At 56.3% G+C, this 24,257-nt stretch overlaps 1 protein-coding gene across 4 annotated transcripts in view; it reads right to left on the bottom strand.

Annotated features, from left to right (window-relative positions):
• Positions 1 to 231: 231 nt before the first annotated feature.
• The window catches only part of CXXC5 (CXXC finger protein 5), a 33,282-nt gene continuing 9,256 nt past the window's right edge, over positions 232 to 24,257 (bottom strand). For 2 of the 4 annotated variants that reach the window (XM_090288198.1, XM_090288199.1), the window contains exons 2-3: positions 2,758 to 3,835; positions 232 to 1,264 (exon numbers count right to left, since the gene is read on the bottom strand). In XM_090288198.1, coding sequence (XP_090144324.1) covers positions 1,220 to 1,264; positions 2,758 to 3,675 — 963 coding nt within the window. In that variant the 5' untranslated portion in view covers positions 3,676 to 3,835 and the 3' untranslated portion in view covers positions 232 to 1,219. Of the gene's footprint in view, positions 1,265 to 2,757; positions 3,836 to 7,467; positions 7,539 to 11,328; positions 11,391 to 24,257 lie in introns of those variants that run through there. The other 2 variants (XM_090288200.1, XM_090288201.1) reach the window with 2 other exon arrangements.

Consider the following 24,257-nt stretch of genomic DNA (forward strand, 5'->3'; position numbering starts at 1 on the left):
AGATGACGTGCTCTAGGAACAGTCACTGCCAGATTAACAGCATCTCCATCCTGTCATCCAGGAGGGCTGCTCCTGCTTGCCCCCTCGCCCCGTGGATCCAGAGGGCCTAACTTCCCAAGAGATCTCCCCTTTAAGTGTCCCTGGGTGATTCTTCCTCCTTCCCAAGGTAGTCCGAGACAACCCCTGCCCAGCAACAGCCCCCAAAACCGGAGAGCAAGAAGCCAGCAGTGCTTCGTGACACAAACATGCATTCATTTTATTCACAAAACAGCCTGGTTTCCTAAAACAATACAAACAGCATGTTCATCAGCAGGAAGCTGGCCATGGGCAAGGGGGCCCAGGCCGAGGGGGACCCCCTTGGCACCCACCCCCACCGGCAGGAGACCACGCAAAGAAGCCCTTTCTTCTGTCGCCATCAGCCAGGCAGGAAAGAGGGGACTTGTTTTCTTGAAGGGAAGTAGCCAGGATCAGAACTGTTGAGACATGGGCTCCCCACATCTCAGTGGATAAACAAACAAAACTTCCATTTTTTCAAAATCATTGTTGGGGTGGGGGATCCCATTGTGGGGATTGTGGATGTAGCACACCTGGCATGGGCCCGGGGGTAGGGGTGGGGTGTCTGCTCCCTCCCCTTCTGTGAGCTCCTCAAGGCAGCTCTGCCTACGTGGATGGATACAGAGGGGCTTCAGCACGGCTCCATCAACATTCTCTTTATAAACGTGAGTGGGTTCTCCAGGCAAACTATGCACTATTTCATGGTCAGAAAGAATCAAAGGAAGTTTAAATGAGGGTGGAGTTAAACTGTGCTAAATTACAGTAGTGCTTATTAGTAACTAGATTTCAAAAGGTTACAGAAAATTTACATTCTCTACACAAAACTGCATCTCCTGCACAGACAACATCGACATCGACACAGGAAGGAAACTGATTGTCCATTCTTTGCCCAGGAAGTCTCGGTACTTTAGATTCGTCTTTACCTCTCTTTTTGTTGTTCTTCCGAAAAAGCAGTTAAAATTTTTTTTTTCTTTTTATACTAGGGACGTGGAGATGTTAAAACGACAACAAAAAATATATATATAAAAACAGGAATGAAATCTGTGAGAGAATATTTTTGGTTCTAAAGACGGGTGCAGCCGTTTGTCTTCGCCCGAATCCCTTGCCGGAGACCACACGAGCAGTGACATTGCACGGAGAGGGCAGCTTTGGGTTCCCGCCGCCGTCACTGAAACCACCGGAAGGCGGCTCCTGTCGGAAGCATCACCTTCTGGCGGGGGCGAGAGACAAAAACAAGGAGAGAGTTCAGTCAGGGTCCGGCTGGGCCTGGTGCAAAGACGTTCCCTGTGGACGGCCTCATGGTGGAGGGATGGGCATGGAGTAAAGGCAGGCACCCTGTGGAGTTCCGCCATCCTGCCAGGCCAGAGAAGGAGCCTTGACCTACTGGGTCACTGAAGGGCCTGGAGCACCCTGAGGCCTCCTGAGCCACGGTGCCCAGGAACCCTCCTTCCAGACAGGAATGCCCCTTTCCCCGGTCCAAAGGCCACAGGCGCCAGGCGGTTGTGGTGCATCTGGGAGCTATATGCACGTTTGTCGAATAAGCGTGTAAGCCTGTGCACTGGACACATATATGGATATATGCCTTGAGCTCTGCTACAGTGTATAGTGTGTTTGAAGCTGTGGTGGGAGGGAAGGATACCTGCTGTGTTTATTAAGAGGCTACTGCCTATGCGTACTGGGCTGTGTGTGCGTGTGCGCGCGTCTACACCACACAAGAGAGGATGCCTTTGTGTGCATATAGGTGTGTTCTATGGGCAGCAGAGATGTATGAGGTTTGGGGCTCAGGGGTGGGTAGCCACGGCTGGGATGCCATTATTGTTTTCCAACAATTCTGGACATTTGCATCAAGCCCACTCATAGAGGGGTGGGGACAGGGCAGTGACAGCAGGCTGAAAAGATGCTTTTGTACCCAGGCCTGGCACCAAAGCCAGGCTGCTACAGCTGGGGACAGGGGACAGGCCCAGCCATGAGGTGGGGAGAAAGCAATATGGGAACATTTGGCCTTCTTTAAGCCAATCCCATAGTGGACAGGCCTTGCCCACAGTCCAGGCTCACCCCCTAACTCCAGGCCCATAGGATCCCTAGCCATTAGCTGTGCAACCAGACTGATCTTGGGGGCCCAAGGCACCCCAAATCTATCAACTAGGTGCCTAGACCCAGGGTTTTTCCAGGCCTTGGAGCAGGGCTGTCAGCACCTGGACTGCTCTGTCCTTAGGTGGCCTTGGGGGAAAGGCTGGGCTCTGGAAGGAACAAGTCAAAGGGTTAACTCTCAAAGCCACAGGGTCCACAGGACCTAACCCTGCCAAATGGGACAGGGGAGAGTCCCAGAATATTAGGTCACAGACAGGAAGCTTTAGGACATGTGTTAAAGTTGGAAACTCAGGATGTGTATGGGAATCTCAATACCTGACCCAGAACTCCAAGAAGGTGTTCAGAATGCTAGGGTACTGGCTGGGAATGCTGGCCCCTGCCTGAAGTTTTATGCTTGTCTTGCAAACTACAACCTAATAGAATGTCAGGATGTGGCTCTGATTTGTAGGGCAGTGAGCTGGTGTCTCAAAGGCTGGCCTAGAACCCCAGAGCCCAGGGATTGGCTCGGTGTCCCCCAGACCCTCACCCAGGCAGGAAAGGTGGGGTTGGGGGTGGGTTTGGACTGCCAGACAGATGCAAGAGCCCACACACCTCCCTCTAAGGCGCTGTTACCTCCAGAGCAGCGGAAGGCTTCTTTTTGAGTTCCTCACATTTTCTGAATTTGCAAATCTGATGGCCAGTCTTTCGGTTCCTACAACTGCTGCACTGCTCGCAGTTGATGCGCCGCCGGCAGGGCGGGCACATGCCACAGCGTTTCCGCTTCTTCTTGCCCGAGCTGATGGCTGAAGCCAGCTCACCCTGCATGGGGTACTCGGCTAGGCCCGCCATGTGCAGCGCGCTCTCAGCCAGAAACACACCCGCTGGGGTCATGATGAAGAGGCCTGGGTTGATGGGGAAGGCGCCCAGGTAGGGGAAGTCGGACTGGCCGTTGAGGGCTTCGGCCCCCGCCACAGCCTCCATGTCGGGCAGGCCCGCGCCAGCCTCGCTCATCAGCGGTAGGTGCTCCTGCACCACGCGCTTCAACATCTCCGTGGACTGTGCGAACTGCTGCAGCGTCAGCTGTCCCTCGGCTGCCAGCTCTGTGGCCCGCTCAGCCTTGCTCAGCAGGCTGGCCACAGCACCACTTTTGTGCTTTGAGGTAGGGTTGCTTTTGTCCACAGCCATGGCTGCCGCCAGGTCGTGCCCATTGGCCAACAGGGAGGCAGCGGCTGCAGCCGCAGCAGCCTTTTCGGCAGACTCCCCGCCCATCATGCTGCCACCGCCACTGCCCCCACTGCCCCCAAAGGAAGAGTAGTGGGAGAGAGGGCGGGAGCGGCGCAGGCTCTTGTTGAGGGGTTCACTGATGATGCCACTTTTGTTCCGGCGTTCAGGGGGTGGTGCATCATCTGCCACTGAGGCTGGTGCAGCAGTGGCCACCGCTGCACTCTTGTCAGCCACTCCTGCCTTTGGGCCACTGCCACTGCTGCCATTGGCATTGTTGCTACTGCTACCGCTGCTGGTGTCCTGGGAGCCACTGCTAAGGCTCGACATGGTGGGGCCGAGGCCCAGACCCCGCTGCTGGGGGAGCCTGCCAACTACAGAGGGTCCTCCGACAAGCACTGGGCCCAGCTGCCCACAACAGAGATGCCTGGTGGGCCTCGATGCTCAGGGCAGGCACATGGTCAGGTGTCCACGTGGAAGTGTCTTCACTCTGTCAGGACAAGAAGATACAGGGTCAGGGCAGGGTAAATACCTCCTCCTCCTCTACCACCACCACCCCACCACCAATAACCACATTGCCATTTAACAACCACAAGCCTGACTAGTTATTTAGTAAGTGCCAGCCCCTACCTGCCCCCCACCCCCGTGAGGAATTTTTTATTTGTACTATCTCAGTTAAGACTCACAAGAACCCTATGGAGCAGTGGCTAGTAATGCCCTATTTTATAGATGAGGAAGACAAGGTTTAGGAGAAATGACTAGCCCATGAATATACCAAGTGGCTCAGCTTGCTCTCCACAGCCAGAACTGCCTTTGCAGTAGGTTTGCTTTGGTCCATAGCCATGGCTGCCACCAGGTCATGCCCACCGACCTGACAGTGGCAGGCAGGAGAGCTGGAGATGTTTATGAACTTGTGGGGGTTAGTCATCCTCTGTTTCCTAATCTGCCTTCCCTGATGCAACTATAGAGAAGAGGAGTTGGAAAAACCTCTGAAGCGTAGATCAACAGAAGGTGTAGACCACAAAGTGTGGAAGCTGTCCCTGATCCTCATTGGCTATTCCTATCACATATCAATTATCTCAAGGCTCTGGCAAGTCCTGCAGGTAAAGGACATTTTAGATTTGCTTTTGTTTAACAGAGTTTGCCAAATAGAGCTCAGAAATCTTATTTCAAGGAGCATGTACCCTCCTGCTAGAAGGCAGGTGGATACTGTGCCAGAGGACAAGGCTTCGCCTGCAAGAATGGGGACCACACTTGTGTACACATCGGCACACACTTCCTTCTCACTCCCAAACCTCAGACCCACTCTTGTCTCTCTATTCAGGCTTCACTGTTGTGCTCCAGCCTGGCTCCCAGCTGGACCTGGGTGGGGGTAGGAGAAACCTCTGGCTGGTGCAAGTTGGAACTGAGAGCAGATGTGACCCTTCCCAGGACAGAGCCTGTTTTGCTCAGGCCCCAAAACTAAGGCACGTGAGCAGTCAGGCTCCTTGGCCAGGAGCTCTGGGAGGAACAGATGCACTGGAGTGGCAGTTTCCTCATCGGCCTCGGCTCTCTAGCATTCCTTTCCTGTCTGCTTGCCTTGGCCCAGCACCCCCCAGAAGAGAGGCGGGAGGACAGGGCCCAGCCTGAACAGCTGGCGCCTCAAGGAGGAGGCACACATCTGGTTGGGCCTGTACTGCCCTGGGCTTGGGGGCGGCACATACTGTATCTTTGTCCTCAGTCAACCCCACCATCCCCCAGTCATAGGACTCAGCCTGTCCTAGGAGGTCATCTAGCCCAACCCTCTGTGCTCACAGAGAGGGAAATTGAGGCCCCAGGCAGGCAGAGCCCCTGTCCCAAAACTGCTAAGGAGTGGTAACAAGGAGGATCGAGCATAGGAAAGGGAAACACTATCTCCAGGATGAGGCAAATGGCAGGCATCAGCAGAAAACCAGACACTCCTTGCCCTGCCCTAGTGGGCACCAGCCCACCTAGGCTCCTTCATAGTGAAAGTAGATGAATGGTGAAGAAGAGCCGGGCAGGCTGGCAGGTTCTGCTGGGACAAACCAAGGAGGGCTCGTCCAGGCTGGGCTTCAGATGTCATGGACGTCAGAGCTATAGTAAGAGGAAGAGGGTCATGTATCCCCAAGGAAGGCTGTGCTCCACCCTCTCTCCGAAGGGCCAAGAACAGGCTTGCTCTGTGGCCTCTCTCCTCAGAGATCAGTATCCCTCCCTCCCAGGCACCAGTGGCACGGGTTAGGTGTTAGGGACTAGGACCAGTGTGATCACTCCCAGAGACCATCACTGCAAGTCAACTCACCCAGCCCCTTCCCAAGTGAGCTCAGCTACCTAGCCCTGGACTACATTCCTGACAGCACCAGACAGGAGAATGCAGGCGCCCTCAGGTTGGAGAGCTGGGGAGGGGAGCAGTCTGCGCCCTAGCCCCTGTGTGTCCCCCGCCTCTGCGGCCTGCTGGCTGGTGGCAGAAATCGATAGCGGCATTAACTCTGCTCTTGCTCAACTCCCCCCTCCCTCTTCACAGCCTCAGGATCTGGCTCTGTGTGCGGGGCTGGCAGGTCAATTAGAAGTCAGCTCCCTCCGACACAGCCCGGCCTGCGTTCAGGGCTGGCGCTCTGGCTGAACCCCACTGCTTTTGTCTCCATCCTGAGTCTCTTGTGGTGGGGACCAAACCTTACGTTCTGTTCATCTCAGGCCCTCTCTTTGAATCTCTCTGATCTTCCATCTTTCTGTCCTTCCTCAGGGACTACTCACTCCCAGCCCGCCAGGTCCTGGGACATGCTGAGCTCAGGACCAGAGGACGTGATATGTCATTGAACAGGTGCTGGAGGCAGAACACTGGGGTTTGTCAGTTGCAGAAACTGAAGGTGGGGGGGTATACAAAGGGGGCTTGGCAATGCAGGATAACTGTCCTCAGACCCCAGAGTGGGAAGATACCAACACCTAGTCCCCAAGGTCCTGTCCCTAAGGTGTCCCGAATCTGCCCCTGTATCTGGCTCATCTCCTTTAGACCCTGGAAAAAGCTGATGCCCTGGTCCTAGTGGACCCCTGACCACAGGACCCATTCACCCTACTCATGGAACAAGAGGACATAAAAGAAGACCACCTCCCAGGCCCCAGCTTTCTACTGCAGGGCACACAGCAACCCTTCCCAGGCCAGGAAGGGCCTGGCAGTGCCAAGGCAGCAGGGGAGGAGCTGGGGCTGCGTTGAAGCGGAGCGGGAATGAGCGGGAGGGAAAGCTGGCGGGCAGGCGGGCGGCGGCGGGCGCATCCATCATCGGCCCTGCCAGGAACGCATCCAGCCCCCAAAAAGAAATACTGCGCCTGAGGAGGGACAACAAAGGGCTCCGTTTCATCAGCAATGTGGAGCCAGCGCCCCGCCGCCCCGCCAGGCGCGGTCAGGCCACAAAGGACCCCTTTGTCCGCGCAGGAGCCTGGCGGCCGGGAGCTGGGACCAGGGGCTGACGGGCGGGACAGAGCCCTGGGGGCGGGGGTGAGGGGGGAGCCAGTCTTAGAGAGTTGGGGGGCAGAGGCGGACATGGGGGCAGAAGAACAGACAGGTGGTAGAGATAGAGGATCATGAGACAGAGAACCCGAGGGGTGGGTCAGGGAAGGGGATGTGGAGAGGACAGGGCAAAGGGTCAAGGCTAGAGGACACAGCATCATGGGAAGCAGAGACTTGGGGACCGGGTTCAAAGAGACCCCGGGCACCAACTTCAGTCTGAGAGACATGGAAACAGAGCCGAGCGGAGAATACCAGGCTCAGGGACCTGGGGACCAAGAGAAAGCGGTTGGATATACCCACAGGTGAGGGAGGCAGAGCGGACGCTTTGGGGAGACCAGATGAGAACCACCTCCTTAGGGCCCCGGCCCATTCTGGCCCGAGGGTCTGGTCATGAGGCCCAACTTCTTGTGGGCTCAAGCTCACTGGCTGAGCTAGGAAGAGAAGAGTCAAAGCTGGACCACTCTCCTGACAGTGGGTCCACCACCTGCCTCCAGCCCCAGCCCCTCATCAGCCCCAGCAGGCATAGACCCTGCCCTTCTCTGACCAGCTCCCACCACCAAGTGGCACTCATACTCCCTTAACTGACTGACTCACCCTGTCAGCTGGCATTTACTGCACACCTGCTGTGTTCCAGGGTCCGTGCTCTTATGCTCTACATGTCTCCTCTCCTTCCTTGACTCCCCCCAAGACCCTGGGAAATAGGAACCATTAACCAACTTTAGAAATGAGGAAATGGAGGCTCAAAGAGGTTCAAGCTATCAGGACAAGGTCAAAGAGCCAGTGCTGTGTGGGGTAGAACTTGAACCCAGAGCTCAAATGTTAGTTGCCACCCCGCCCTGGTGACCGCCTCTGCTCACCTGGGCAATTGACAAGAGTAGCCAAGGGCAAGGTGACCCGGCTACCCTGATACTGTCCCCACCCCCCCGAGTTGTTACCATGCCTGTCACCTTTACATAGTCAAGGGGCAAGATGTCACAGACCCCAGGGGAGTATCCCCACCTACGTGGCTTGGAAATACCCAGGCAGGAACCCAGAATGCTGGGGCAGTGACATCATAAGGCCAGCTGACAAGGAGGCGGCCAGAGGTGGCAGCCATGCCTTCACTCTACCCTCAGTCCCAGAGGAGCCAGGATTCACCCCCAGTGGGGCTCTATCTTGAGCCTCCCAAGCCAGACAGCAGGGGGTGGGGCACTGTGGGGCGGGATGGTGCTGTCAGCACGTAGACATGCAGACAGGTGGCCCACAGTGAGATGTTCTGGATGTTCAGCTACACGCTACAGCAGCCCGTGCCCTGTGCTGAGAGGCAGTGTTGCAGAGACCCCGCACAGGAGCTAGGCTGCCCAATGTGAAAGGAGAGCAGGAAGGGGACTGAGTGGTGCATGGAATGAAGGGCCTTCTTGGAGGAAGGGACCACTAGCTTGAGAGTTAAGGATAAGGAGAGGTTACCAGAGGGGACACAAGCCTGAAAGGGTTCCTAAGAAATGGAGAAGTAGGTGCGAGGTGTGGCTATAAGGTTGGCAAGGTCCTAACAGGGCAGAGCCGTGAGACGAAGGGCAGCATTTTTAAAAGCAACTTTACTGAGATATAGTTAACCTACTGTAAAATTCAGCCATTTATAAGTGGCTGAATAATTCAATAATTTTTAGTAAATTTGCCGAGTTGTGCAACCATTACCACTACCAAGGGCAGGGTGTGAGTAAGGGGCCAATCCTTCCCTACTTTTGCTGGCTGAACAGCCTCCCAGCTGTCCCTGCTGCTGAGGGAAGGCCTCCTGGAGGAAGCTGCTTTTCAGTGAAGCCTTCAGGACCCTGAGGCTATGCAGGGGAGCCAGGGCTGCCACAGCCTGGGCAGCCCAGCTTTGAAGACTTGCACACCCTGGCTCTTCGCGCCCTTCCCCCACAGTTCCCTGCTCACTCCAGACGTCCCTCCTCCAACCCCTCACACTCCTCCACCCACCTTGGTGGGCTGGTCTCCTTGGCCTCTGAGGGAGGAGAGATGGACAGACACACTGATGGCCGGCTGGCCAGTGGTGGCAGGGAGTGCAGACCACAGGCTATAGTGGTTGAACTGAGCTGAGCAATTGGGTGTGCATGGGTGGGGTGGGGGGGTTCCTGTCTCTGATTTCCATGATTCAGCCTGGGGAGTTTCCAGAGGGAACAAAAACCCCACTCAGGCCCAAGGAGATGCACATGGGACACTGGTCTTAAGAGGCTGGGAGATGTGCAGACATGGCTGAGAGCACAGAGCACACATCCAGCTATGGATGGACACACATACAAGGACACACTGAACATGCCAGCACTCAGCAGATGGCTTGGGGTGGGACACGCCCTCAATACTACTAGTGTCTCCCCAAGGTTATTACCCTAAAATTGACTGCCAAGGACAGAACCCGGGGTGGGGGTAGGAGGCTGCATCCCATTTCTTGGATTCCATATCCCCTTCCTCCCAGGGCAGGCACAACCCCCTGGCCTGGGGACTGAAGCGTGCTGTTGAGAAAACCTTCCGAGTACATGGGGCTCTGTTCTCCCTCACAACACTCCCCAAAACAGCAGGAAGAGGGGATCAGCCCACCTTATGGATGAGGCCACTGTGGGAGGCAGGCAGCGTGTCCTGACCTGAGGCTCTAGCAGGTGAAATGCAGAGCCTGGGACACCTCTGATAAAGACAAGGTATTCCTCAACAGCCTGGTTCCTTCTCCGGGAGAGTCAAAAGGATGAGGAGGGCTCTTCCTTGCTGTGTGACCATGACATATGGCCTCTGAGCCAGCTTCCCGACCTGTAACCTGGGACCACGAGGATGAGCGTGAACATGTTTGGAGGCCCCACTGTGTGCCAAACACTTTTTATACCTTGTCTCACTAAATCCTCATTTGCACTTCCTGAAGTACTATTATTGCCCCTTTTAGGGCAGACAGTTTGATAAGCAGTTGTGATATACAGAAAATGTTGCCCTCCCCAGTTAACCCCTGCCTGGATCTTAGCTGACGTTTCTCAAAGTGGTGACGTCTAAGCCGACAGCAACATGGGATCAGAGCCCACACATCTACTTAGGACCTCCCTCCGGGTGGGCCTCACCACTGGGCAAGCGCGAGGGAAGGCAGGCTTGGAGACACTTGGGCCAAGGAATTGAGGGGGAGTGGTGTCTGTCACGACTAGCTAGGGGACTGGAGTCCTGAGGCCTAGGTTTGTGCCTCCATCTTTTTCCCTTCCTATTGACTCTGACCAAGACCCCCCCCCCACACACACACACTGAACCTCAATTTCCCATCATAAAATGAGGAGTGGTTCGTGTTCCTCATCCCAAACTGCAGTAGACATGATCCCAGATGGGCCCCTGGGGGAGGAGGTAGAGAAACAAAGATTCCAGACCATGGCCCCTCCCACTCTCCAAATCCCAGGAGGGCCCCAGTGGGCCTAAATTGGCCCTTGGTGTGATTTGCAGCTAGGAAAACTGAGGTCTAGAGAGAAGGGTTTTGGGCAGATCATAGGGTTGGGACCAAGCTGCAGATGACATGAGGCTTATTGGGGCAAGAAGCACCCAGCCCCCATCCGCCTCCATCTCCCCAGATGTCCTCATGATGGCAGGCCCTAATATTGAGTGCTTACTCTCTGCCAAGAGCGAAGCATTTAACATGCATTTTTTTCCACTGAATTCTCTCTATAACTCTAGTATCATTCCCTTTTACAGATGAGACAACTGAGATTCAGGAAAGTAAAGTCACAAGGTCTGCCTAAGGTCACAAGGTCAATTAGTGGCAGAGCAAGGACTTGAAACCAGGTCTGTGTAATTCCAGGGCCTGGCTCTCCAACATTGGCCAAGGGCTCTGAGGCACACAAGGGGAGGGATTTTGGTTATTCAGCTCTCAGTCTAGGGGAACCCCCCCAAGTTTCCTATGGGTTCTGGCTCTCAGGCTCTGGTCAAAACACGTTAGGGCACTGTTGCAGAAAAGTCTGCAGCTGTACCCTAAGGCCCAGGAAAAGACAGGGGAAGGGGCTGCGGGTGGGCCGGACAGGCCAGTCTGGGCCAGAGCTCCGGGCATTCCGGCGGCCTCCGCAGGAAGCAGAATGGGACGGAAACTGGCTCCTGCCTCCTCCCCCAGAATCCTGTGGGCAGCCCAGCCGGGCCGCACAGAGGCCCTCTTTGTGCCTGCCCCAACCCGCCACCCGCGGCTGGCCCAGGGTTTTGAGTTTCCTGGGGGGTGGGGGCCCTGCCCCTGCTAAACCTCCAGCTACCTCCCCCTCTCAGGGGCGGTCACAGCAGGCCACAGCTGGAGAAGGAAGTGAGAGAATGGCCAGGGCTACCCCAGAGACCCTGGGGGACCTGAAGTCTGCCCACATATCATCCCCCAAACACTTATACACCCTAATCAGGAGCTGGAGGTAGGAAGAAGGACCCAGAGACAGTGGCTGAGAGCTTGAGGCCACCTCCCCTGAGCCTACCCTCTCTGTCAGGAGTCACCAATTCCCATTGTGACCCACCTGGAACACCCCCATCCCACTCCATCTTGGTGCTCTTGGGTTCAGAGCTGGCCAGGTGGGTAGGGCAGCCATCTGTCAGCTGCCATTTTTCCCTGTCCAGGGGCTCCCTGGAAACACAGAGCACATCAAGGGGGAGGTCTCAAGCTTGGGTGGTATAACTGCTCCAGGAACACTAAGGCCCAGTGGGTGAGCTCAGGCTGGAGGGTGCATTGTGAGGAGCAGCAGTATGGACACTTACATCTGAGTGTACCCATCTGGGAGGCGCGTCAGACACCTGTGAATTTTGAGTGTGTGTGTGTCTGCGGGGCTGTGGATGTTCCAGGGGGCTGTGAGTGTGCCCAGGTGCATGTGTAGTCTGAGATGTCACTCTTTATGGGTTTGAGCACTGATGTATACATGGGGCTTATATACCAGGTAGAGAGGTCTTTGTGGGGAAATGTGTGCTATCTATATCGGTGATGTACCTGTATGCCCTAGAGTGAGTGTGTGCACAAGTATAATAGTATACATGGTGGCTGTGTGTTTGTGGGTTCTTCTGGCTTGTGAGTGTCAACACGTCTCTGCCACGTGTACAACAGTGTGTGTGTACGTGTACGTGTGGACTGTGAGTAGTATCAGGGCCTCTGAGGGGTCTGGGATGTGAGCCTGAGGCCCATCTGGGAAGGGGATGATATACACAGGAACTGATGCCAGGTGCTGGGGCCCCTATGGAAACAGGAAGCTGCCCACAGGTGCACTGGGGCTGTGGTGCAGCTGGGCTCCGCCCAGGTTCAGTTTGTCCCCCTGAGAAACCAACCTAGGGTTCCACTAGCCTGTCCCAGCCATGAGGAAGGCACCTGCCTTGTCTGTGTTCAAAACCCTACAGTTCTGGCCAGTGTCTACAGGCCTGCCTGGCCTGAGCATGGAAAAAACTGGAAAACAAAAGCCCCCAGACCGCAGGCCCTCCCTGCAGAGGCATGGGGGAGGCAGGCAAGAGGCGGGAGACTGAGGAGGAGGGAGGGAGGGAGGTGTCGCCGCAGCCCCGGAACACAAAAATAATGAGGCGAGAGGGGCCATGGGGCCCAGCCGGCTGGTTCCGGAGTTGCTATCTGACCTTGACAGATGCCACAGCTGGGCGCCTGGAGAGGAGCCGCCGCCACAGTGCTGCAGAAACCCCCCACAACCCCCCTGCCACCTCCCTTAGGCCAGGTTGATGGAGGTTCAAGAAGGCCCCAGCCACAGGAAGCCACCCCACCAGGTGGGAGCAGGGAGACCTGAGTTGTTCCCCGTGGGGGGGGGGGGTGTATGGGAACAGGGGAGTGGGGGCAGGGCCACTGCAGGGCAGGGAAGGCAGCATGGGGTCTCCGGAGGGTGCCCTGGCCCCCAGGTGTGGCTCTATATATGAGAAACACACAGAGCGTGATGTTATGCTGTGTAACTGTGAGGCTGTGTGTGTGGAAAAGAGAAGCAAAATGTGTGAGTGTGACAGAGACAAAGATCATACATCTGTGTGTGTCTTTGCAGGTCACACAAGGCGGGAGAGATGGGCTGATGTCCCTGAAATGGGTGTGGCCACATCACTAAGGGGTAGGCACTGATAACTCCCCTGCCCCCTTCCAAGAGTTGGGGACAGGGGGACAAAGAGCCACAAGCCTCCCTCTCACCAAGTTCTTGCACTTGCAGCTGAAGAGGTGCCCCTTCAGCCCTTCCTGGTCTACCCCCTCTCATGCTGTGGCCATGGTCCGGCACGACCATCAATGATGGGCATAGGGCTGGGCACCACCACTCTGGGGACACCAGTGAGGGGGCAGGGGTGTGAGCTGCAGGAGGGGATGCTGGGCTGGAGGTGGATTAGCAATTCCGAGCACTGGCTGCATAATTAAAAAATCATTACGGGCGGGCAGGCGGGCAAAGCCGTGTGAGCTCACGCTCAGAGCGGGCGGGGACACTGCCGTGGCGCTCCCCCTCCCACCGCTTCCCCGAGGAAAAATCCCACCTGCTAATATAATTATGGAAAAACACAAGCACAGAAATTCGGTTTCAGCAAACAACGTGCCTGAGTGCCCAGGGCCTGCCTGGCCTTCAGCACGGTGAGCAGGCTGGGCATTGGTGCTCAGGGCTCTTGGCAGTGAGGCAGGCCCTGCTGGGCCCATACTCCCTCCAGCCCTCGACCTCCACCCCCCTCAACAGCCCCCAAGAGAGGGGAATAGGGGGCAAATAAAACCTAGCTCCTCAAATCCCAAATCCAGAAGAAAAGTAGTCAGGCCTAATAGTTTCAGATGGGGAAACTGAGGCTAAGGAATCTGCCCAAGATCACTGTGTTTGTGGCAAAGCCAAAAGGAAGAGTTGGATCCTGGTGCACAAAGGCAACACCTCAGAAGCTCAGCCCGCCCCATCCCATCCCTTCCCCTGGATCCCCCCGCAGCTTCCATCTCATCAGTCCTTCCCACAGCCGCCTCCACTCTCCCTGGGATGAGTCTCTCTCCCCACGACACTGAATGGGATTGTCCAAGTCATGTACCCCAGCGCCGCCCAGAGCGTGTACCCCATGATGGGGGCGCAGGGAGCCCCAGCCTCCCAGTTCAAGGACAGGGCGTCCTGGGCTTGTCTGGGTTAAGCCAGGCGAGCAGAGCTGGCTCCTGCCCTGAGAAACGCGGCCAGCTCTGGGTCACGGGCCCCAGAACGGCAGAAACAGCCGCCATCACCTCGGGCCTGGAGCGGGCTGTGCGGGGAGGGGAGCCGGCCCTAATTAGTCGGCCTGGGACCCGGGCGGGCGCCGGAGCGGCAGACGCAGCCGCCGCCGCCGCCGCCGCCGCCGGAGCCAGAGCTGTGCAGGCACATCCGCGGCCGGCCGGGAGGCGGCGGGGAGCCGTGGCGCCCTGCGACGCGCTGGGACAGGAGGCCTGGGAAGGCCCGGGCCAAGGAGATTCCACACCGGCCTGGCCTGCCTCCCCTCATTCCTCGGTGCCACCAGGCACAGCAATTAGAGGCTTTCAAAGTTTGTCCTTAATTGGTTTCATTTTTGCCTCATAAATGATTCATGGCCCTGGAGGTCTGGGAGGCGGAGGGAGTGGCAGGGGAAATTTGGGGAGGCTTTTGCCTGCAGCCAGGCCCCCTACCTGAGGCTGGAGAGGGGACACAGCCCTAGCCCAGTGGATGACTGCCTGCGGAAGCCTTGGGCAGGTGGGATCCCCTAGCAAAAATAAAAAACCCAGGTCCTCTCCTTGGGGCACGGACTAATTAGAAACTGCAACTTCTCTGCAGACCAGAGCTCTCTGCCCAGGCCCAGAGCCACTGCAGCTGCTGGGAGCATGAATAATAATGTGATAAATAAATAAATAAATAAATAAATAAAGTAACAGTTAGTGATAATGATGGGGAGCACTCAAGGAGTTCTAAGTTCCAAGCATCCATTATTTGTTTTAATCACCACCCCACCAAGCAATTCCAGGGAGAGGTACTGGGACCCCCATTTTACAAATAAACTGAGGCTGGGAGATGCCAGAACTCCTCACTCCCTAAGCTCTTAGGAGTACAGGACTCAAGGCTGGACACCCAGAACACTGTCAGCCAGGTGGGTCAGGAGCAGCAGGCCCCAGAGAAGTCTGGGGAGGCCCTGAGGTCTGCAGGGAGACCCCAGCACCAGCAGCTCCACACCCACCTGGGCCATGGTAGCTCTGCCCCTCAAAAAGCTGTGACTTTAGCTGACCAACACCCCCACAGGGCCATCTGTGAAACAGGAAAACAGGAGCCCTAGATCCCAAGTCCAGCATTAACTCTGTGCTGGGAATGGGACAGAGATATGCCCTGAACCCCCACCCTCAGAGAGCTCCCAGTCCAGGCAGGAAATGGACAGACATGCACAAAGGGTTTAAGAGTCTATGCAGAGAACCCCAAGTATTCAGCCAAGGGTCTAACGTGCTGGTGGATGAGGAGGTGGCACCAGGCTTTTTATTTTGTAGGAGGTGAGGTGAGCAGAGGAAGCTTCTTCTTTCTGACCCCATAACCTAGCCCACACAGGATGCTCAGGGAGTGGGTGTGGCCCACTTAAACCCAAGACTGGGGGTCAGTCTTTGAAGAAACCCAGAACTAATGACCACATCATAATATATGGAGCACAAAGTGCTCAGCTCAGCCTGCCCAAGACAGTCACTTTTATTCTGAGCCCCTTTAAAAAGTAAGGCCTACACAATTTACTGCAGAGCCCACTTGGAGCCTGGAGGTGAGGCAATGCACCAAACAAATCCGGGAGCGGATGCTGTATGGACTGACTCCCCCTAGAGGCCCTAGGACTCTGGGTTCCTAGCTCTTGGCTCTTGGGTGCCTCACATTTATCACCTCTTCTTGTGTCCTCCAGCTCCTGTCCCAACCACATGGAGCAGGTTCCCCTCCCAAATCTGCTGGCCTTCTCAGGCCCTGGAGCCAACACAATCCCATTGACTTTCTGCTCTCCCACCCAGCCTGGTGCCAAGGTCAGATGCTTCAATCAGTTACACCTCCCTGCACCTCACCACAGCCCTCTGAGTGGTATAAACGACCATCGCTGTTTCCCAGACTAGAGAAATGATGCTCAGAGAATCCAAGTGACCTGCCCAAGGCCACACGACTTCTTGAAAGCCCATGTTCCTCATCTTGTTGGCCTCCTGCGGTCAGTAACCCTGAACTATTCTAGGCCTAGCCACCTCTTGCCCCAGCCTTTATCCTTCTTCTGTCTGGATAAGACTGTGCCGAGCCCACACGCCTCCAGAAACTAGAACTTAGATGGGCTATTGTCATTAGGGGCCCTAGAGACCTGGGACATGGGGCCTTCTGCTTCAGCCCAGCTGGGTCATCCTGAGGATTGGGTGGGATGGTGGGGGAAGCCCCTATATGCACACACAAATGTCCGAGGGTGGGGAGTAGTGGGGAGGAGACACAGTGGTTCTAGGGGTGCCAGTGTGATGTATTGGCCATGTTCTCTGGCCTACTTCAGAGGGGCTGCCTGTGGTAGTGTTTGGCTCTTAGGAAGAAGTCTAAGCTTTATACGACCTCTACTCCATCCTGCTGGCAGATACAACTGAATGACTTGGCCAAGTCACATCCTCTCTGAGCCTCAGTTGCTTCATCTACACAATGGACCCAAAAATGTCCCTTGAGCCCTTTGGAAGAGGCTTTGGGTATAGGTTTAGAGGTTTTCCTTGAGAAAAGAGATTCAGAAGAATTGGGACAAAACATTCAGTGGTCTATGTTGGCCGGGGACACCTGAGACACTGAGGTCAGTGTACAGCAGAAGCTTTACAATGGCTTGTTGAATATAGAGACAAGTGGCTGAGTTCTCAGGGTGCCAAGCATATCTCAGCAGATCCAGCTGACAAACCCTTTCAAGGTGCCTGCTCTGGGTCATGACACTGGTCTGCACTTTCCTCCTTCCTGTGCATCTGCTGCCTGTCCTAGAGCTGCCCAGCCAGGTCACTGGGGTCCCTCTCCAGCCTGCCCCAGAAGCTTCTCAGGCAGGTCAGCACTAACGTCAGTAGGACCAGCTGGGCGTGGAGTCTGCCTCCTCCGAAACTGCCAATTAATTGACTTTTTTGAATTAATTTCCCAAGCAAAATTCCACAATTACATGTCTCCATCAGTTTGAGCTGGGCAGGCAAGAAGACCCCACACTGACACAGAATGTGGGATAAAGGGATGACTATGCCGGCCCCAGGATCAGGTGGAAGAGGCACGGAGTTGGGCTTCACCCCAGCAGGGCAACTACCTAGTATCCTTATGGATGCTGTCTGGTAGGGAAGGGGAGGGGGCTGAGAAGCCAGAGCCCTCCCTTCACCAGCCAGGATGTGGGGGCTCATGGAGAGCCATGCCTGTGCAGCTCCTCCTGCTGCCCCCATCCCTGACCCCATGCCCCCAAACCACAGTGGGTCTAGCTGGGCCCAGGAGTAGCACGGGCACTGAGGCTGCGGAAGCCGAGGCTGCGGCGTTCTAATTTCCCAAAGGGGGCTGAGATTAATTAGCTCACACACAGGCGCAGAGAGGGAGAGGAGAGTGGGAGCAGGAGAGGGCAGCATCAGGCGAGGAGCTGGCTGACACTCCCTGCTGCCACCCGCCCGCCCAGCAGGCAGTCAGGTGGCCTTGACAGCCTGGGTGCTCTGAAGGTCAGTGGCCAAGCCAGCTGAGCCAGCAGACTGGCACTGTCTCCTTCCCAGAATCCCTGAGACCAAGGCTGGGGGGACCGCACCCAGGACAGCCTTCAGGAGGGGACAGTTACACTGTCACCACCATCCTGGTGCCAGGTGGTCTGTCCACATCATCCTAAAGAGGTAGGTACCACGGTCCATCCGTTTCACAGATGAGGACACTGATGTTCAGAGTTGAGTAGGGCAATGACTGGTCAAAGTCACCCAAGTTGTGGATGGTGCAGGGGAGACTAAAACCCAGGTTGGCCCAACTCTAGGGCCTACCCAGCGCCTTCTGGATCCTGCGCTAGCGTGAGAAGGTTGCAGGAGCCATGGGGACACCAGTTGAAGGGCATGTGGGTGAGTCTGTCTGACTGTGACTTACCCCTGCCTCGGAGATGTGCAGAGCAGACTCGCAGTCATTTCACAGATGCAGAAACTGAGACCAGAAAGGGGAAGTGACTTGCCACACAGCACAAGGCCTCAACCCCAGAGTCTGCTCCTCCACTTGTGGCCAGCACCGATTCCAGCAACATATACTCGACTCAGTGACCTTTAGTGAGCCCCAACCCAGGGCCACATTGTGCCTATTGTCTTTGGCTAACCAGCACACTGCTGGGGGTGGGGGTGGGGTCTCTGACTGTCCCAGTGTACAGAAAGGAAGGTATTTTCAGCTCAAGGGCACTCTCTCAACAACTCCCTGCAGGGCTCCCCAGAGGGTAAAGGAGCCCCAGGAAGGTGGGAGGTTGGGGGATGGGGATGGGGCAGTGTGTGACCCTGACCAGGCCCCTAGGCAGCTGTCACAATAGTTTCCCAGAATTTGTCTGCAAGGAGATCTCTCAGGGCAGCAAGCTGCTCCCTGGAGCATCCCCTACCCCACTCTCAGGAAACCACTCCCCCTGCAGAACCCAAGGCAACAGGGCTCACCTTTCTAAGGCCTTTTTGTCCAAACATGGGGACTGCCATTGCAGGGGTCCCTAAGACAGTCATGGGACTAGGCATAGGTGGGGAGGGAGCTGGCCCAACTAGGAACATGGCTCATAGTGTGTGATCATGGGGGGTGGGTGGGAGCCTCCAGAGGCACAAATACAGACTATGAAAGGATCCGCATGGGCTTTGAGTCAAGGTTCCTCTTCCACTCTGCAAGCTCTATCCTAGGTGACCTCAGGCAAGTTGCTTGCCCTTGCTGGGCCCATTCCCTGATCTGTGAAATGCCCCACCCCCATCAAGAGTCCTAGAGAGGACAAATGTGAAGTTCTCACTGCAGGGCCAGTGTGTAGAAGGTGTTCAATAAATGATAGCTCCGTTCTGATTTTTACTGTCATCATCAGTGAAGGACAGCTCAAGCCAGGAGTGTCAGGGAATCAAGGCTGTGGCCTCCATTCTGCAACTGTTTGCCTTTGAGTCTGAGATAGTCCCTTGTGCCTCAGTTTCCCCAGCCCCAAATAAATAGAGTATCCTCCCCTTACCTGAAGGAACATGGGGAGATGAGCATACAGTAAGAGGTCTAGAGGCTACAAGGAGGGCAGCGCTGAGCTGTCCAGGCTTACACTTCCTTTTCTGGCCAGAGGAAGAACCCACCCTACTTCCTGCCAACCTTTTCTTTTCTCTCTTTGGCCCCCCAGCCCTGCCTACTATATGTCAGCACTTCTTCGGTCTCTCAGTCCCAACGGCTCTTCCACACAGGCATGTGCCAAGCTCCTCACCACCCTGCAAATGCCCCATCTGCCACCCGTAAGTCCCAATTTGGGACTAATTTATGGCCTCGCTGTGTGTTGGGGGGCAGGGACCAGAGAAAGCCTTGATTCTTTCTGTTTTCTCATAATGTGAAGCCCCCAGAAATGTCCACTCAAGAAGCCCAGGCCCTTCTGCCCTGGGTCCAACCCATTCCCATCCCTCCCCCTCCCTGTGGCCTGAAGGCCAGCCTCTTCACTCCCACACCTCAACATTCCCATCTAAGACCAGCTTTAGAGAAGGCCAACTCCAAGACATTCTAATTAAAGAGTCCATGTTGTGGGGGTACCACTCCCAGGAAAATGCCAGCTTTGGTGGAGTAGTCAGGTGGAGGATGGCGAGGGCTGCATTCACCTGGAGGTCCAGGTGTGACACGATGAGAACCACACCCCACGGTCTACTTCAGGTCCTGAAGTTTTGAGACACACAGATAAGGCTCATACCCATTTTATAGGTGGCAAAAGTGAGGTCAGAGAGGTTGGCAGACAGGCCCATGATCAAGCCTGTCCAACTCAAGTCCACAGCTCAGGGTCATGCACTGTGACCACGGTCCTTTGTTTTCCTCAGGATGCTTGAGCCCCTCTTCCCTCCCTGACTGCTGTCCAGGCCTTTATGGGAGAGACCTTTGTGGCCAGGAAGTGGAAGCCAGCCTGGGCCAAGGCCTTAAAGGCACCTGCCCCTTCACCCCTTTTGGGCTGTCTCAATCCCGTAGGCCTGGAATAATCTGTATGTAATCTGGGTGTTAGATGGCCACGAAGCCATCCTCATCAGACTCAATTCTCTCATCTGAAATATGGTGTTACTTTCCAGTATATGAAAAATGGGTATGCCCCCAGTTCTGCCTTGTCCAGGCAAGGCAGGTCTTAGCCCCAATGGGCAGCAGAAGCGTAGAGGCATCCCCCCAACCTAGCAGCCCAGACCCTCCTGTACTCATGCTAGCTCTGTACCTATTTTGCAGGCCAGTAGACTAAGAACTAGGGGGAGATAATGAGGGGCTTGGGACCCAAGGGGACAGATGAAAGTGGGTGACACGGTGAGCAGAGGATGGGCAGACAGACTCTTGGGGCACAACTCACTAGATAAGGGGACCTCATTACTCCCTCAATCTCTGGCACCTCCAATCTCCAACACCCCCAAGGACACCACCCCAAGTTCGGGGAGCGGCTGACTACTTGGTACTCTGAGTAAAACCAATAGTCCATGGCTTTCCTTCTCCTGCCTGTCCTCTTCCTAGCTCCTCTACGTACCCCCCACCCTGCAATGGGCTCTGTCATGGCCAGAGCGCCACATCTTGGGGAAAGGGTAGGTTTAGCAGTGCCACACCTGATATTTGCGCCTCCTCCTCAGGAAGGGCGAGCCAGTCTGGAAGAAAGACTGGGAGAAAATGTCTCCCTTCTCACGCCCACCTTACAGAACTCAGCTGCTTCTATGTGGCCAAGGGTTGGGCCTCCTCTGTGTGAGTCGAAAGAGGGGACATTTGGGTGAGAGGAACCCCAACTAGTCCATGTGCATGCTCCAGGCTCCATGGTGTCAGTGCTCCTGACCCAACTCTGTGCTACCATCTGCATGCAAGCTATGGCCTGAGGACGACTGCCTGAGCCTGTGACAGGATGAGGCACACATACAACTGCCTTATGGAGCAGTGTGTGGGGTCCTCCCCAAAGCATGTCATGCACATGTGTGAGTGTGCATGTCCATTCGCTGATATACATGCCAACGTGTGTGTGCATCAGAGGCTGGGGCTGTGAGTGTTAACAGCAAGTGTGCTTCTGGAGTGTCCACGGTATAGGTGATCAAGCCTGTGCCATGCGTGTCAGTTGTGTGTGCAGATCATGAGGAACTGTGTGAGCTGAGTGACTGTGTCTGTCCCAAGTGTGTGCCCCTGGGTGTGCCGAATGGGGACTGCGTGAGTCTGCTCCTGCTCCGCCTGCCAGGCCGCAGGGCCTCGTGGGGCTGCTGGGGATGGGGTGACTCACGTCTCCTGAGCTCATCCCGAGGCCCGCCCGCCCAGCTCACCCTGCTCTGCTGGGCTCATAGCCGCCAGACACGGTGGGGAGGCTGGTTTGATAAATAACCTGCTGCTTCCCCAGGCCTCTGAGAAGGGGAGGCTGCATCATGGGGAGAAAGGGGAGGAGTAAGGGAGGCAGCTCTGGCCCCCCAGGCTCCGGCTGCCCTGGCCCCCACAGCCCAGGCTGCAGCTCCGGTTCCTGTTTCATCGAAACCTGAGCTGGGAAAAGCCTATCGGGTCATCTTGCCTGTCCCGCCGGCCGCCAGGCCCAGGCAAGCTGCCCCTCAGGGGACAAGCCCGCAGCCTGGCCACTGAGCCAGTGGGTGGGTGGGTGGGTTGGTGGGGAGGATATTTCTGTGCAGACTAAATGCAGCTCCAGGCCTCTGTCTGCAACCCCCCCCACCAACAACAGCTGCTCCCAGGGGCCCTCTGGCTCTGCGAGATTGACTAAATATAGCCCCCATCCCCGATGTTCACCTCTACCCATTGGCTCCACCCACATGAGGGTAGGAAGGCTGGGGAGCCTACTGTGTGACCTTGGGCTAGTGTTTGGCCTCTCTGGGCTCTCAGCTATGAAATGCCAACTATTACTCAGCTCTAGGCCCTGACCTGCCTAACAGGCACTGTTGAGGAGGAGACCACAAAGGTTACCAAATTGGGGTCTTTGTCCAGGAAGATAAGGGCTGTTGTACCCTCCTCAAAGTGACTCCAACCTGGTTCAGCAAAATAATAACTGGAGCCCCTACCCAGCAGCCCAACTACCTTTAGGCTTATAAACATGACCCCCTCCATCCTGCCTGTTCCACACCCAGGCTGGCCAATACCAGGCTCCTCCAATCTGCCCCAGCCGGACCCTGGCCAGGAAACAAGTTGTGCCAGGCTTGGGGGTGGGGGCAGGGGGGGCTTGGGAGCATGACAGCTGCTATTTCCTGGAGGCCACAGTCGGGCACAACCCGGATTCCTGCTGGCTCCATACTCTACCAGAGAGCCTCTCCTGAGATCAGGCCCTTACCGAGGCATTCCCTTCCTCAGTGTCAGCTCTGTCATCAGACACCAGCCACAGTCCCAGTCCCACTCCCCACACTGTACTGGTACAGGCAGAAAGAAGGGCTGAATATACCTTCTGATCTGGGCAGGGAGAATGGTGGTCTCTGCAGGGTTACAGGCGGGGGAGGTAGCCAGCCCCAGCTCCCAGCTTCCCACCTCCTGCCTGCCTGCCCACCCGGCTGCTTCCCCCAGCCCCACACGCACCAAATTCCCCACATGCCTGTCTGTCTCTGACAGCTCGCACAAATACTTGGCTGCGCGGGCACCCGCTGTTCTGAGCCCGCTGCGCCTCCTCCCCTGCCTTTCCCGGGGGGCTCTGCAGACGCAGCCAGGGATGGGAGGGGGCCAGAGCCAAGAAGCTTGGTGGGCAGTGAGGGTAGCGAAGGTAGGAGGGACCAGTCTCAATTCGGCGGCACCACCACACACCTCCAGACCTGGGGGACTAAGAGACCTAGGAGGCCATTTGAGCCAGCTCGTTGGGAGGCAGCTGCCAACGCCCCCGCTACCCTCCACCCCCCCGCCCCGGAACCTCCCAGGAGGACCTTCCGGAGGCCTCCCACTTGCCTCAGCGATGAAACAGCATCTGCCACCCCCGCTATGGCAGCTCAGGACAGGGCAGGACAAGGCAGTGGGGGGGTGATGGGAGGGGTACCAAGAAACTCCTGGGGAAGGCTTTGAAATATGGACTGTGGCTCAGCCCCCTCTAGCAGCCCCAGGCCCCCACCACAGGCCCAGCCTCAGAGCACGGGGAAAGGGGTTGTGATTCAGCCCAGCAGAGTGAGGGACACACCCACCCAGCTTCCAGACCTAGGATGTCTCCACTTGGACTGGCTGGGGGCCCTTATTTGCCCCCAGCCACCCTCCTTCCTGCTTGCTTTGCCTTCCTCCCAAGAGACCAGTGGAGGAAACACTTCCTGAGATCGGCTGGGATTTTCCTCTAGACATTGCCTAACTGGCCAGCTCCTTATCTCCCCCACCTCATTCCTTCTTCCAAGTCACTCCTTCAGCCAAGTCACACTCCCACCCCATGTCTGCAGCCAAGGGGCCCCCTTCCCCGCCCCACCACTTGCCTCGACATGCCCAGTACCCACAGCACATATCCACGCACAGAGTAGACCCTGAATGAAGGACCTCATGGAATAACACCCTCCATTTCACAGACAGGTATACTGAGGTCAGGAGACAGCCTGGTGAGCTAGCCCTCCCATTCACTGCTCTGTCTCCCTGAAGGAAAGAGACTGACTGCAGGACCCTTTCCTCTCCATTAACCCTATACCAATAACTTCCTCCCCAGGAACCGACTCAGCCCTTCCAAGCTACTGGAGGCATTGGGGTGACTCCAAGAAGGATTTCTCAGTGTTTTGGGTCCAAATGTCCAGCTGGCTAGTTCGGACTACTCTCCCACAGCCTGATGGTGGCCTTGAAAAGAATCCCAACTGAATCGTCTTTGTGACGCTAGACTGTAAGGTACAGCCTCCTCTCCCATTGCACAGATGGGGCTGCTGAGGCCCCCAGGGGAGGGGGGGAGCTGCAGGCGGCCATGAATCATAGGGGGAGCTGGGAAGCCGCCCGGCCCTGCCGGCTGTCGCTGGAAGCAACAGCCTGTATTTCCTCCTCACACTGGTGCCTCGGGAAGCGTGGGCAGCGGGTGGGTGGGCACCACCAAGAGGACCCCTCCTGTGCCTACAGGCCAGCCACAACCCCTTGCTGCCACGCAAGCCTCTCTGTACTGGCTACATCTCCACAGAGCAGCAGGCCAGTGACAGAACTGGGTTTCTGTCTCAGGTATACACTCATGTCACCTGAGGGCACCACAGGGAAGCCCCTCCCTTCATTTCCTCAATGTCCCCTAGCATCAAACAAGATTGAAACAAGACCATTCATGCGCTTCCCTCTAGCAGTAAAACCCATAGTTCCGTGATTCTAGAATCTCAACAGCATAGCAATCCTGACTCAAGAATTCCTCTGCCCCCAGCACTCTGTGATTCTAGACTCCTGTGACTAAA

Source organism: Furipterus horrens, unplaced genomic scaffold (genome assembly GCF_987537825.1).
Source record: "Furipterus horrens unplaced genomic scaffold, mFurHor1.1.pri manual_scaffold_10, whole genome shotgun sequence".
Classification (NCBI taxonomy): domain Eukaryota; kingdom Metazoa; phylum Chordata; class Mammalia; order Chiroptera; family Furipteridae; genus Furipterus; species Furipterus horrens.